General features: G+C 34.2%; 1 protein-coding gene across 1 annotated transcript in view; it reads left to right on the top strand.

Moving 5' to 3' along the window:
• Positions 1-15,152, top strand: part of LOC144434036 (receptor-type tyrosine-protein phosphatase-like N) — a 270,864-nt gene that overhangs the window by 146,516 nt on the left and 109,196 nt on the right. The window contains exon 10 of the mRNA XM_078122481.1: positions 14,185-14,252. Coding sequence (XP_077978607.1) covers positions 14,185-14,252 — 68 coding nt within the window. The remainder of the gene's footprint in view (positions 1-14,184; positions 14,253-15,152) is intronic.

The following is a 15,152-nucleotide window of genomic DNA, read 5'->3' as shown; positions in this document are numbered from 1 at the left end:
GGAAACCTGACAAATTTTGCGTAGTGAAATTGCATTTTTAGATAGAGTACGTAAAATGAAACAATTCTCGGTACTTTCATAGAATTTTACTGCCTGGATGCCTCATAAAAATAATGAATATTCAATTTCTTAGGTAACGTACACCATGACTTCCATTCCACATGCTGCACATACATTTGTATAGGTGTGCATTAGAATAAGTCAACCTTCTTGTCCTACTTTGACCATCTAGCATGAGGTAAAATGCTTACTGCAACCAAGAATTATATGCAATATGTCTAATACATTGTCATATAATAATTTATGTCGTAAATTAATAGTACTTTGACTCGTGAAAAAACTATAGGAATTCAATCTGTTTTTAAGCAGACTCACCATGCAAAAGTTTGGGCAGAGATTGATCAGCAAATTTATCATCATGTTTATTTTAAAATATTGCATGCCAACTTGGACAATGACAGCTTATTAATTAAGTGAAAAAACGAGATGAGAATGTCAACATGTATTGTTCTTGATGTGCTGTAATATACTATTTTATCATGACAAGCTTTATCAAAGATTAGATAAATTAATATGTATTTTTATGAAATTGCATTCATAGTTGTATTCATTTATTTATAATTGTGATGTGCAACGCAAAGAATTGCCCAGTCAAATTGACTCGTAACTCACCAATTCAAATGACATACAATGTGCCAGCCAAGATATTGTCTTTGAACAGAAAATATGGAGTCTATACCCAGGTTGTTCTGTGTCACTGGTTTTTTGGTGCTTGAAATGTTCCGAATTGCCATTATTCTTTGCAATGTTTGATAAATTATGCTTGAAGACGTATAATTATGTGTTATTCCCCAATATGTTCCTTCTGTCAGCTGTAAAATACCTGTGACTTCAGAGTTTTTTATGCTTCTCACATAGCGATTCATAGTGACAAGGCCTGTTAGGTCAGTCGTATTTTCCTTGGTGGAACGAAGAAAAATATTGGGGAAATTATAATATCCAGATAAAGAAATAAATTTTATTATATCCGAAATAAAAATCTGACTTTATCAATATATGACATGGTCCCATTTTGTGCATGGTTGAAATCTTGCACTGTGAGTATACCACCTCAGGTTATGTTTAGCAATCCAATTTCTTATCAATCAGTGTTGCCTGAACTCATGGAGAGAGAAGGGGGTGTTGACATGTCTGAGCAGCATTGAATGATCACCGTCATATACAAACCATGCCACCCAACATGAAAATCAAACAGGAGTACAATTCAACTTGGCGAAGCCATACATACCTTTAACCGTAATTACAAAAATGGTACCTTAATTGCTATGCATTTGATCAAGTTACATGCAAGTCAGCAGGAAATTACATTTTTGACACCGGTCAACAGTGTCATTTTCTAAACCAAAGTCCACAGCCTTACTTTCCTGTTGTTTCACCTCCATAGGAAATTTGATTCCACTTTCCCTGCTTTCTGAGTAGGTAAGATAGAAATCAGTCCAAGCGAATTAACTCACAAATATTAGGTTTCCTAGTGGACAGGATGAGGTGTTAATTTTCCATGTTCTTTAGGCCTGATCTTATCAAAGATCGTAACCCAATAAGTTAATAAACCCTTGTCATCGTAATTGTCTTTGATTAGTATCACACATTCAACTCTGATAGTCTCTCTGTAAATCAAGTAGCCCAACTCTCAGAGGAAATCTGTAGGTGATGACAATGCGTTAATCTTAATTGCACACAATCTGATACCATACATAGGTTCTGCTGTTGTTGGAGCAACAGATTTTGTTTCATGGAGGCGCAAGGTTTTAATCTTAGATGATGAAGTCAGGAAGAGAAACACATACCTGAACTGTAAACTTTTTCACTTTACATAATCAAGAGTGTGTCTCCATCATGTTGCCTGCAATAAACAAGTACAAAAAAAATGCTTGAACATTTGTTTTGCATCTCATTGGGTGCTTTCAAATCATTTGATTCAAATTTAAGATAATATGGTAAAATAATATGGTAAACACTCTCAAGAATAAAAGAACGTATATTGTAACTTTATACTTAGAACTCAAACACCCATCCCAAATCTAAATGTTTTGAATTGATATACATTTCTATGCTCATAGTCAAAAAATTCTTGGAATCAAATCTCATATTTTCAGTTATCATAATCAGAGATGCAATTTATGTCATAAAGACTTAAATCTTACATAGTGTAAAGTGTTCAAAATACCAGATTTTTGTAAGAATCTTCAGAATGTTAATAACAATGAACATAGACTGTAATGAAGTGGTATAATTGTTGTGTAATATGATGTCATATACCATTACATAGTGTATTGTGATGTATGGTTGACTTGAAGGGGGAGGACACATTGTGAATTCACTTTGTGTGCCAAAAACATGGCTGTTACATGCAATAAAATGTGATGGTTTCATTTACTTTCACTTATCTATACATGTTGGCGTCAATGTGAACTTTGGCAGAAGTGATATCTGAGACTTACAAGGCAACTTCTGTTAAAACATATAATTGTTGACTGATTCTATTGTTACTGTTGTTGACAGTACATTTAACAGAAGTTGCCTAGCACGTTTTATAACTCACTTCTGCCACAGATCAGACCAATGCACACCAACTTTTCTGATATGTGAAAGTGAATGAAACCAAGACACTTCATCTCATTCCATATCAAGGTTTTTATGAAATAACATGAATTCACAAGGCATCCTTTCCTTTAATCCTATGTGATATTATGATTATAACATAATTTGTAGTATTTTGATGAAGACTCATCTGTGCTGGTGAATCATTCCAATTAAATGTAAACTTTGTAACTGCACCAAAATACTTTGATAAATCCTAGCTTTCAACCTCAGTCCTCAGGTCTTCTTTTTTTTCTTTTTTCTTTAAAAGCAAGGATTTATCCAAGTATTTTGGTGCAGTACAAAGTTTAAATTTATTTGTAATAATTGTTAGTTCATGAGTGTGGTGTTAGATAGCTGCAATGTAATGGTAGAGAAAGTTACTTAGTGAGTGTTTTATAAAGACATTAATATTTAATATAGCCACTAGAACATGTACCAGAACAAAATCTTTAAATTGTATGTTTTGCTTGTGTCTATCTTCGCCAATGCAGAAAGATGATTGTTATGCCCCCAATGCTGGGTTTTCATACTACAAAATGTATGATGGAACCGACAATAGTTTTCATACAGATTGAGAAACCAGCATACATCTGCAGGTAAAACAGAAACACTGAAATTCCAACCATCCGAATTAAAGCAAATCGAAGCAGTTAATGGAAAATGAGGGAATTACGTGCATTAAAGTTGCTTAGCCTAATACACTATTAGTGCCTTTGTTATCCTGTCCTATTGAATTTGCTGAGAGAGAAAAATCTTGTATCTTGAGGCAGCATTGACCTTATATTGCCCTCATGTTCCAGGTAATGCTGGAATAGCATGCAGATTTTGCATTAACTTGTGCATAATATCTGTTTGTAAGTAATAGCCCTGCAGTTCGTTCTCAATGATGTTAACTTAAAAGGCCCGGAAGGCAGTGTATGTTTACAACTTGGTATACATGTATGTCCAGGGTGGAACAAAAGCCGAGGGTTTTGATTCTTTTTATACAATACATATACATGTACGTGATCAAATTCCAATGTGTTTGGGGAGAGTAAACTATCCACTATATGAGATCTTTGTATACTTTAACTAGTGGCCATATGGATAAGGATTTGGTATTTATTTCGGATTTTGGATTTATAAAAATTTTATCATGGCAAAAACAACACAGACCAAGCCTGTATTTGTAACTCAATAGATAGCAAAAAAGCTATTAAAAAAATGAGTGCGAAGGTTTGTTGTCGTACGTACAATAACAAATATTTTACTTATTGTTTACTCTTATGCAATTTATTGAGTTACTAACAAGAACTTGCAATATGTTGTTTCACATTGATTTTGCAAGTAGGAGGACATGATAAAGTTGTTTTATAGATTAAAAATCCAACATAGATACCCAATCCTCATCCATATGGTCACTTTAACGCAACCCTTGATTTACAGTACAGTACAGTACAGTAGAGTACAAATATCATTATCAATATTTTACAAAAAGTATGCTTTCAGTCAGTAACTTAGTACGAAGTTTAATGGAATTTGTGTGAATAATTTTTGGAACTGTGGATAAAATTATTTTATGGGTATATTACATACCCAGTTCCAAAAATTATTCACACACATTCCATGCTCTGTATAAGAGTATTATTTTGAAGTTTGAATTTTGATATTACGAGGTAACAGTTAAAGCCTGAATTAACAAAAAAAATCAAGTCAATTTACTACCAAGCTAGAGAGACCGTATAGTTTATAGACCATATGGGAACAAGTCACCAATAGATTGCAGGATTACCCATCATAATGCAAGTCACCAATAAATTACAGTATTGCCCACCATTATTGGCACAAGTCACCAATAGATTGCAGCATTGCCCACCATTATTGGCACAAGTCACCAATAAATTACAGTATTGCCCACCATTATTGGCACAAGTCACCAATAAATTACAGTATTGCCCACCATTGGCACAAGTCACCAATAAATTACAGTATTGCCCACCATTATTGGCACAAGTCACCAATAAATTACAGTATTGCCCACCATTGGCACAAGTCACCAATAAATTACAACACCATTGGCACAAGTCACCAATAAATTACAGCATTGCCCACCATTATTGGCACAAGTCACCAATATATTACAGTATTGCCCATTATTGGTACAAGTCACCAATAAATTACAGTATTGCCCACCATTGGTACAAGTCACCAATAAATTACAGCATTGCCCACCATTGGCACAAGTCACCAATAAATTACAGTATTGCCCACCATTGGCACAAGTCACCAATAAATTACAGCATTACCCACCATTGGTACAAGTCACCAATAAATTACAGCATTACCCACCATTGGTACAAGTCACCAATAAATTACAGCATTACCCACCATTGGTACAAGTCACCAATAAATTACAGCATTGCCCACCATTGGTACAAGTCACCAATAAATTACAGCATTACCCACCATTGGCACAAGTCACCAATAAATTACAGCATTGCCCACCATTGGCACAAGTCACAAATAGATTGCAGCACAAGTCACAAATAGATTGCAACATTACCCACCATTGGCACAAGTCACCAATAAATTACAGCATTGCCCACCATTGGCACAAGTCACAAATAGATTGCAGCATTACCCACCATTAGTGCAAGTCACCAATAAATTACAGCATTGCCCACCATTGGCACAAGTCACCAATACATTGCAGTATTGCCCACCAGTGTTTTGGGAGATGAGCTATATAAACAAGTTAATACATGCTAATAAAAACCATAAAACTGAAGAACTATTCAGTATGTATGAATGAAGAGTGTTAATTTACAGCACTGCCAACCACTGTTACAATTGAAGTCCACCACTGCTAATACATTGTAACACTTTGGAACACTGCCCACCACTGTTAACACTTAGTAGTACAGACCTCCCACTAGGGGTAGGAGACAAGTTAATAAACAGGTTTATAATACATGTTAACATATACTTAAAGAACTATCCAGTATGTATACATATTTAGATTATCATTGTTAATTTGTAGGATTGCCCAACACTCTTAACACTGAAGCACTGCCCACCACTTCCAACACTTGTAACACTAATATAACACTGCACACCATGCAGTACTGCCCACCACTGTTAACAGTTTGCGGTACTGTCCCCAATGTTAACACTTTGCAGTACTGTCCATCACTGTTGATACTTTGCTATACCGCACACCACAGTTTACACTTTGCAGTACTGTCCACCACTGTTGATACTTTGCAATACCGCACACCACAGTTTACACTTTGCAGTACTGTCCACCACTGTTAACATTTGGTAGTACCTCACACCACAGTTTACACTTTGCAGTACTGTCCACCACTGTTAACATTTGGTAGTACCGCACATCACTGTTAACATTTTGCAGTACTGTCCACCACTGTTAACATTTGGTAGTACCGCACACCACTGTTAACAGTTTGAGGTACTGTCCCCAATGTTAACACTTTGCAGTACTGTCCATCACTGTTGATACTTTGCTATACCGCACACCACACTTTACACTTTGCAGTATTGTCCACCACTGTTAACATTTGGTAGTACCGCACATCACTGTTAACATTTTGCAGTACTGTCCCAAATGTTATCACTTGCAGCACATGTACTGACCAGCCCAAGTATTATTTGTATCTTGGTATTATTTTACATCTTTCTCCACTCGTGGCAGCACTTTTCATCCGTCTCCACTCCTAGTAACTCTGTATATTTCTTCAACCTTGGAAATGTTTTGTACATGTATATGTCTCCACCCCTATCAACACTAAATCTTAATTATTTTCCACACCTGGTAACATTTTGTATATGTCTCCACCCCTAGCAATACTAAATTTTAATCACATCTGGTAATGTTTTGTATATGTCTCCACCCCTAGTAACACTAACTTTACATCACTCTCCACCCCAGGTAACACTTTGTATCTTTGTCCACCCCTAGCAACACTAATGTTTTAATCACTTTCCATGCCTGGTAACATATTGTATCTGTGTCCATGGACCCTTGGCAACACTAAATTGATATATCTCAGCACCCCAGGTAACACTTTTTGTCTGTCTCAACCTTTGGCAACACTAAATTTATATATCTCACAACCCTATGTAACACTTTTTGTTTGTTTCAACCCTAGCAATGCTAAATTTATATCTCTCACCACCACAGGTAACACTTTGTGTGTCTCTCAACCCTAGCAACACTAAATTTATATCTCTCACCACTCCCAGTAACAATATCCAGTAGAGACCACTACTGGTATTATGGCAATATAGTGACAATAGCTACATGTCAAACTGTTAACAGATGTGAGCCAATATTAAACCACTTGTTAACAAAGTAACATATTATTTAATTGCTGTAAACCTAATATTAAATTATAAATGGTGGCAAATTAATACAAATAAATAAATTTACGACTTGTTTATTATACAATTCTTCATCTTTAAATTAAAAAGAAAATACATGAATCGCCTTCAGTTCAATTGAATCTATAACTGGATTGCACACAATTGGTATAAAAAATGTGATCTTATAACCTTCAACATCAGACATCATCACGAGTAGATAAAGTAATACAATAAGGCTGGGTTTAGAAAATTATTGACTCTATTGTGATCAGAAAGGCAGTTCATCGTGATACTTTATCAATCAGACTTGATATTCATACAGTTAAAAATAAACATCCCCCGATTTCAATTGCTATATTAAAAATCACCAAATCAATAATTATTGCGTAACCACAATAATATCAGAATTATTCGATGATTTTCATCAAATCGCACATGAACAGATGGAAGAAATCACATGTTTTGAAATTAGCACAAGGTTGTTGTGTCCGATAAAACTAGGAGACAGACAGGTTGCCAGGTAGCACCGAGTGTTGCCAGTCTTACTTATTGTTTGATTGTGCCACGTGTCCTCTACTTAATGGACTTAATTTCACAGTTGAGATAACAGTACGCTAACTAACAAACCACAGTGGAGACTGCATGAGGACAGTGGTAGGTATTTCTGCAGTACTTTTTTACAATCAGTTGTCTGAAATCAGTCAAATGCTGTTCAACTCATACCAGCAAAACTGACTTGTAGACTCATCTGTATTTTCATCTTTTAATTATCTAGAAACCTGAATTTCCTCTTGTAGTTTTATTCCACGTTTTAGAAATATATTTAGTTGATGAGTAATATTTATTGTAAGCCATGGTTAGATTATTTCAGCAACATGTTATTTTAAGTCAATATATAGAATCAGTGGTTTGATAACTTGATGCATTAGTTGGTAGAATTATAGAAGTGGAGCTATAAAAGAAACTGGATCGCAAAAATGAATTTAATTTCATTCTGTTGAATTTAATGACATCGACAATGACATTGGTCTGAGTTAATGAAATGCCATGAGTACCAACGATCAATACTATTGATATATATTAATTTATAATATGATACTATTCAGTACTTGTTATTTTATTATTAAAACTGCCAGGGGAGAACAATATGGTGGGTAGATTGAAAAGTACAAGTAACTGTGTTCCAGAATAGTGAAATCAACATTATAATATTACAGTTTATGGTGTATGTGTCTTTTATTATGAATAAATTGTGTATCTGTACAGCTAGAAATCCAGCATATGTTGTCACATTAAAGCTATTGATATGTTAATTATCAACACTCATTCTGAATCATGATAATTTATGCGTAGTTTTCAGTAACAGTTATAATAGTTTGGTATTTCAATGGATAAACATTCAATTGCCGGGAAAATTCAGTAAGAATACCACAAATTTTGGCGGCTAGTACCATACAAAAATAACAGACTTTTCAATATGCTGGTATTACTCATGGGAAAAATTTTAAGCTAGGTCTTAAATGTTTTGAGGGAAATATTTCCAAATTAAAGGATAAGTTGTCATGTTAATTTAAAGCTCTGAATAGCTGCCTAATTATACCTCAATATATTGGCAAATAAAAGATTATATTTTACAATATCCCAAAAGATAGTGATCCTTAGAATTTCAGTTCATTTTTTTCAAAAGATATATTACAGATTTTTATATTGCAGTATTTCTGATAGACCTATAAAGTAAGTATTAAGATTTTGACGGCTGTCAGCGTTTGAGATACAGTCTCCTGTATACAAAAGCTCTGAGTTTCAGAATCACTGTACATATTTGTTAACAATGTGAAACTGATAACAAGTGACAAGCAAAACAGTCTGATTTCGGAATGATTGCGGGCATTTCAATCTGCTAGACCCATGAAACATAATGATGCCAATTTTATCAAGCACTCATGCAAATACATTTATTGCCGATATTCAAGATTCATTTCATAACTAAAATGAAGCCATTTAAAAAATTTAATATCTGTCATCGTGACGAAAGTGGGTTTTCAACTTTCTAGAGTAAGTGCCGTCCACTGCAGTGATTTAATACCAGTATATTTTTGGCATCACTCATACTCATTCAACATTTCATGTGCGTACCAAATCACTCATATCGGTATCGTGACAAAGTGTACCGCAGTGTAATTGTTGACCTTGCTGTGACCTCTAACCTAAGTAAATGTTACATTGTATCAAAATCTTTTCATGATGTCAAAGTACATTTGTTAACACATAATTCTCAAACATCACGACATCAGCCTTAGAAATTATTCATATAACATGAAGATTTATATTTGATTAAAGGAAATAGACCACAATTTTTATTACTTTAATGCATGGATAATATACAAATACATATTTATCTTGCTTCGTGCAAAGCATTTCTCCAGTTTTACCAGAGTGCTAAAAATTATCTGAAATAAGGTTAGCAGCATACTTTAAATCGATGTGGAATAAAGCCTGTTGATTTTGTTAAGCATTTGATCAATACTTGGTGTATCTCAATGCCTTGTGTCTGTGTGTCCATGTGTGTGCATAAAAACACATAATGAAGTGTTTGCATACACACACACATACATACATACACAAAAATACATTCATACATACGTACACATACATACACATACATACATACATACATACATACATACATACACACATACATACACACACACATACATACACACATACACACACACATACATACATACATACATACATACATACATACATACATACATATATATATACATACATACATATTGTTACACACGTACATAACTAATAATCCACACACTTACAAATGTAAACCCTATATTTGACTGTCATGGTTCTTTTCTAAGAAGTAATACACTACTACTTTCTAAGGCTGAATGAATAACCATAAAAGTGCAATGACTGATTGACTATTTGACTTCACAGATTGAACTAATTTCATGTCTCTAATAAAGGAACTGTGCACCATATATTTCTAATAAAAAGTGTGAAAATTGGAAGGAAATGACAAATCTGAGTACAATATAACTAGTCATATAAAGCTAATAATATTACTATTTTATTACCATAATTGAAGAATACCAGTAATACCACAGAATGATTATCATATGGGAAGTTGTCGGTGTGTAGTTGAATGGGACGTGAAGTGGGCTAGTAGTTACTAGTAATAGTTCCGACCTTACTTACTACATCTTCTTATCAGTTTATAAATTCCTTTCCTGGCAAGAAAAAATAAATAATTCTAGGTTTTATATATACAGGTAACATGATGGCAATTATATTAACTTCCTGGTGCATATACTATACATGCATATGGTATTCATACTGTACAACATATCACATCAAGACATTACAAACAAGTCTTTTTTGCTATGTGTGCAGCAGAAGAGAGAGGCTCAGTCTGTTGTAGTGTTAGTGGGGCATATACAATCTGAATTGACTATTTGTACTTGTGTTATTAATAATAATGATTATGCATACTCTCAAATTATTAATCCAAATCAAATTTGGAAATTCAAACATGGTCACCACTTGTGCAGTATCCAAGTGCTCTAGTGACAGTAGTGTTCAAGCAGAAGGAAGGTGGGGTACCCAAGGAAAACCTGCATATGTTCAATACAGTCAAACTGAGCATCATCCTTCGTACATAAAATTTTGTTAAGTTTTAATCAAACCAAGTCGAATTTGGGCGGGTTGGAACTCAGACTGCCATAGTAAGAGGCACGCAAGCCAACCCATTTCGCCACCAACAACCCAGGATAAGCAGGAACTGAGTACTGCAAGATGTTTGTTCTGCAATCCACAATACATGAATATACTCCTATTTGATGGACTAGATGAACACGTAACCTTAAAAGCTTACAACATGGTAGCCAATTAAAATAAAATATTTAATTAACATTTAGTAATTTGATAGACAACCTGTAGTCATAAACACTAATCCTTGGTGGTTTGCATCCTTGGCAAATCCATTTCCCATAAGATGGAAATTAATTTTTGACATGGATATTATAAATACTTAGGAAGACATGCCATCCATCTTAAATCCTAGGTATTATAGCCATTAGTGTTGGGACACGTCTTACAACCAAGATGTATAATTCTTGTTAGTATCTGCAAGGAGAAAAGTAGTAACATCAGACAAATGCAAGGATTACTGTCATACAATAGGAGATATTTCACATCAAACTTGCAAAATGCTTTAAAACATGGATTACTACATATTACAACAAGACAGTTACAAAGCACTGTATCAGTACAAGGATTTTGGTATATACATGCATGGTATTTATTGGATTTGTAAGTTTTGCCCTTTTCATCTGAGTAAAGGGTGTTGAAAAATTATCATTATATCCTTAAGTATATGATCAATGTAACTTCTACAATTCACTGTTATCAGATCATCTGCTTTCATTCTATGTATATTTCTGATGCTGTGTGTTGAGTTGGAATTTGATACATTGATGTTACAATTACAAGGTTATTTTTTAATTAATATCCAACAGAATGATATATGTTGATTTTATGGCACACAGATCTGTAATAATTTTACAAAATTTTGTGATTTTATTCCACTTCAGAGGAAACCAAACCAAAATATTATTCCTGGAATTTGATAGGCGGAGATAGAATTTTAAATAAACTTTTCCCAAGTCCACCAATTGTAGCATATAGAAGACACAAATATCGTAAAGAAAAAATTAGTCAGTGTGGTCATAAGCAAATGAATTATGTCAAAAATGACAACTCTGAACAATATGCATTATGTGATCAATATTTCAGCATCACTTTATAATACTTGTAATCCAACAAAAGCACACAATTTGGAAGATACCCCTTATGACATGAGAAAAACAAAAAGGGGTGTCAAAAAACAGCTGTGATTAATTTATGTGAACAAATCCAAAATAATTCGAGGCTGTATCATGATCGCTTTCGTGACATCATTCTCTGAAGCAAACCACATATATTGCATTTTTTACAGAGCCACGATATACAATTTATTTCAAAATTAAAAAACAGCAGAATCCTATCTCTCCACCCTAACCCCTCTACACACACACACGCACACACACACACACACACACACACACACACACACACACACACACACCAGACTTTGCATTGTTACAATGCATTACATTACTCTTTGTTTTCATTCAGAATAAAAGTTGGCATGTCATGTTCTGGTCTTCTGTTTTTCCTATCCTTGTGAAACGATACATATCCCTTATCACTTGTACATTGGATATACTTTATTTATTAATACACCTACATGTTATTGGATTCCTTTCACACCAGTTACAAAGACTCAAATGACATTAATAAGGATTAGGTTGTATGAATGCCTGATAATGCTCACAAAATATCACTTGGTTCTTTGTCACACCTTTAGGTTTAATAGCACATGAATATTTCATCGTTAGGAGATACAGAGACATGTGCACTAAGATTTCACTGAAGTGTATGTCTTACACACGCACACCATATGTTCACCTATAAAAAGAATTTGTTATAAAAACAGCAGTGATTTATCAAGGGACTGTTTTTGTATCAAAACTTTTATACCCCCATACAGACACTTTATCAGCTTTTATGAAGCAAAGAATTGTGTCAGGTTGATTTTATAATAAGTATGCTTCTAAAACAGACAACCTAAGATAAGGTTTGCTTTAAACTATGAAATGCAAAAGAGCAAATTCTTTCCATAGAATAAAATCAAGTAAGGTCTCAGTGCTATGATGGTCCTGACCGGAACATAAAAGATAAACTAGACTACAGTGGCTTTCCAAGAAGCTTCAAGTAGTCATCTGATTAGATATCGAAGTTTATTGAAACTGACTATAAAGTTTTGTGTTATTAAGATAAACACAATACAGGTAGCAGTGATTGACCCCTCACTGTGAATATGTGTTAATCATCTGGTCTGTATAGTCGCTGTACATCACTAAACACTACATAGTTGTGTCTCTGGTGTACCCTTCTCTAATGTTTAAATGTTTTAGCTTTACACTGTCACAGTTATTAAAGTTGGCTGATAAGTCAGTACATGCTCCATTGGATTGGTAGTAGTACCATACAGTTCATAGACTGGGTGTAGAGATAGACAGACTAGTGGAGACTGTCCTATAACATGAACAATGAACAATACTACCAAGTCTACCATATGTCTCTTGTAGTAGTAGTAGTAGTATGCATGTTGCTGCTGTTTACATCATTAACAAAATAAGCAGCAGGCACTGTGTAAGAGATAGTATGTGTTATCTGCATTGTGTTTGTCTCAACATGAAACCTTGTGATCATGCTCCACTGATCTTGATAGTTTGTTAATGGTTTGTGCCATTTGAATTCATTTTTTTCATTAATTGTTATACATGTACATTTGCTAGTACTCGGTGATACATGTGTAAGATGTCAAATGCATTGATAATGTGTATGACAAAGTGAGCTGGCCAGTTACAGGTAAAATTATCTAAACATCCCTGATGCCACCAACTAACATGTTTACATGGTGGTAAATGTTTATTGTCTCAAGTGGATGGCTTTTTGTATGCTGTTCATATAGAAAATGCACAAATGTATATTTGGATGAAATGTTAATGAAAGTCTGTCCATTACAGAACTTTTTGAAATGGAACAAAGACAAGTCTGTTCTCATCCCGGCGTCATTTCTTCATAAGAGACCCAGAAAAGTCATTCTCACCAATCCTGTATTGCACGACCTCTCTTAAATATAGATGCACCATGCAGCATTGGCGAAAATGAATTTCATGGGTCCCCTAAGCATAAAGAAATGAAGTTAAAAGATAAAATCAGGCTCATCTTGTGCCAGTGTTTTTGCTAAGGTTTGGGTATCCTGATAACAGAAAGGGAAAACACAATAAAACATGTCTAATACATTTGCTAGAATTTGGGTGGCAAACCCCAGGAAAATAACAAGGGATACCAGTAGATCTTACTTACTTTAAATATACTTACTTACTTACTTACTTACTTACTTACTTACTTACGTACTTACTTACTTACTTACTTACTTACCCTTAGCAAAGACACAGTGTGCCCCTTAAACATCATATTGACGATCATCTAAGACTTACAAGACCATCTAAGACTTACAAGTTTCTGTATATGTTCATCTTATTTCAGCAAAACACAAAGATGAGATCAAGAATACTATGGGCTTGAGTATCACATCTACTGGAATTGGTAATCAGGTAAGACACTGAAACATTTTCTCAGACTTCTGACTGATCCAATTGCATCAGACTTCTGGAACATCCAATTTCTTGCGATTTTGTTTTATAGCTACTTCAAGTTCTTGTACATACTCAAATCAGTGTCATTTAATTCTGTATGGAGTTGCAAGGTATCTCACAACTTCATTCCATGTACAGTTGCAAGGTTGCTCTCATAATCCTTAATTTAATCTTTTTAGTTTAATTTGTTTATATTAAAGATGTTTCTGTCTAATGTTCGTCCTGTCCAGATCGTCCAAGATCAAATGGCAACGTTGTAAACAATCCTGTCTTGTGTATTTTACTCTTTCTGGTAGTATTTGCGTTCATTACCCACATCAGAAATATATAAATGTTACGTGATGTGAAGTGTACAGAGGTTGGTTGATGGGTAATGGAGTGAGAAAAATAGCATAATGCTAGACTAAGTGAAGTCTGACCCCTTAAACATAGTCTGAAACTCTTTGTTATGAAACTTATGTCTATCACATGTTAGACTTTGAATAACTTTTTCCACTACTAGGAGTGTTTAGTTGGGCTAAAAAGTAATGAGGTGAAGAAAAAAAATAATTAGCCTCAGAAAATAGGGTAGGTAGGTCGGGATTTTATTGTGTTTTAATTTAGCTCTTTGATTTTTTAATTTTTTGAAAATTATTGCTTTGACCCAAAAGCAAACAAAATGTCGGTCAGAATACCCCTTCTGTGATAGTTTGATGTACAGGCATCACTGGGGAAAAAAACAACAGATGTGCATTCATGAAGGCAATTGCAAAGAATTTCTTATCTTTCTGTTTTAATTGCTTAAAAAATGTTTAAAGTGGGCGGTTAAACTAGGGTCAGTCGGGTTATTAGAAAAAAACACAACTTTTTTTATTTTGC

The sequence above is a fragment of the Glandiceps talaboti genome, chromosome 4 (assembly GCF_964340395.1).
Source record: "Glandiceps talaboti chromosome 4, keGlaTala1.1, whole genome shotgun sequence".
In the NCBI taxonomy this organism is placed as follows: Eukaryota; Metazoa; Hemichordata; class Enteropneusta; family Spengelidae; genus Glandiceps; species Glandiceps talaboti.
The sequence above is the reverse complement of the archived record's forward strand: the minus strand, read 5'-3'. Positions and strand labels throughout refer to the sequence as shown.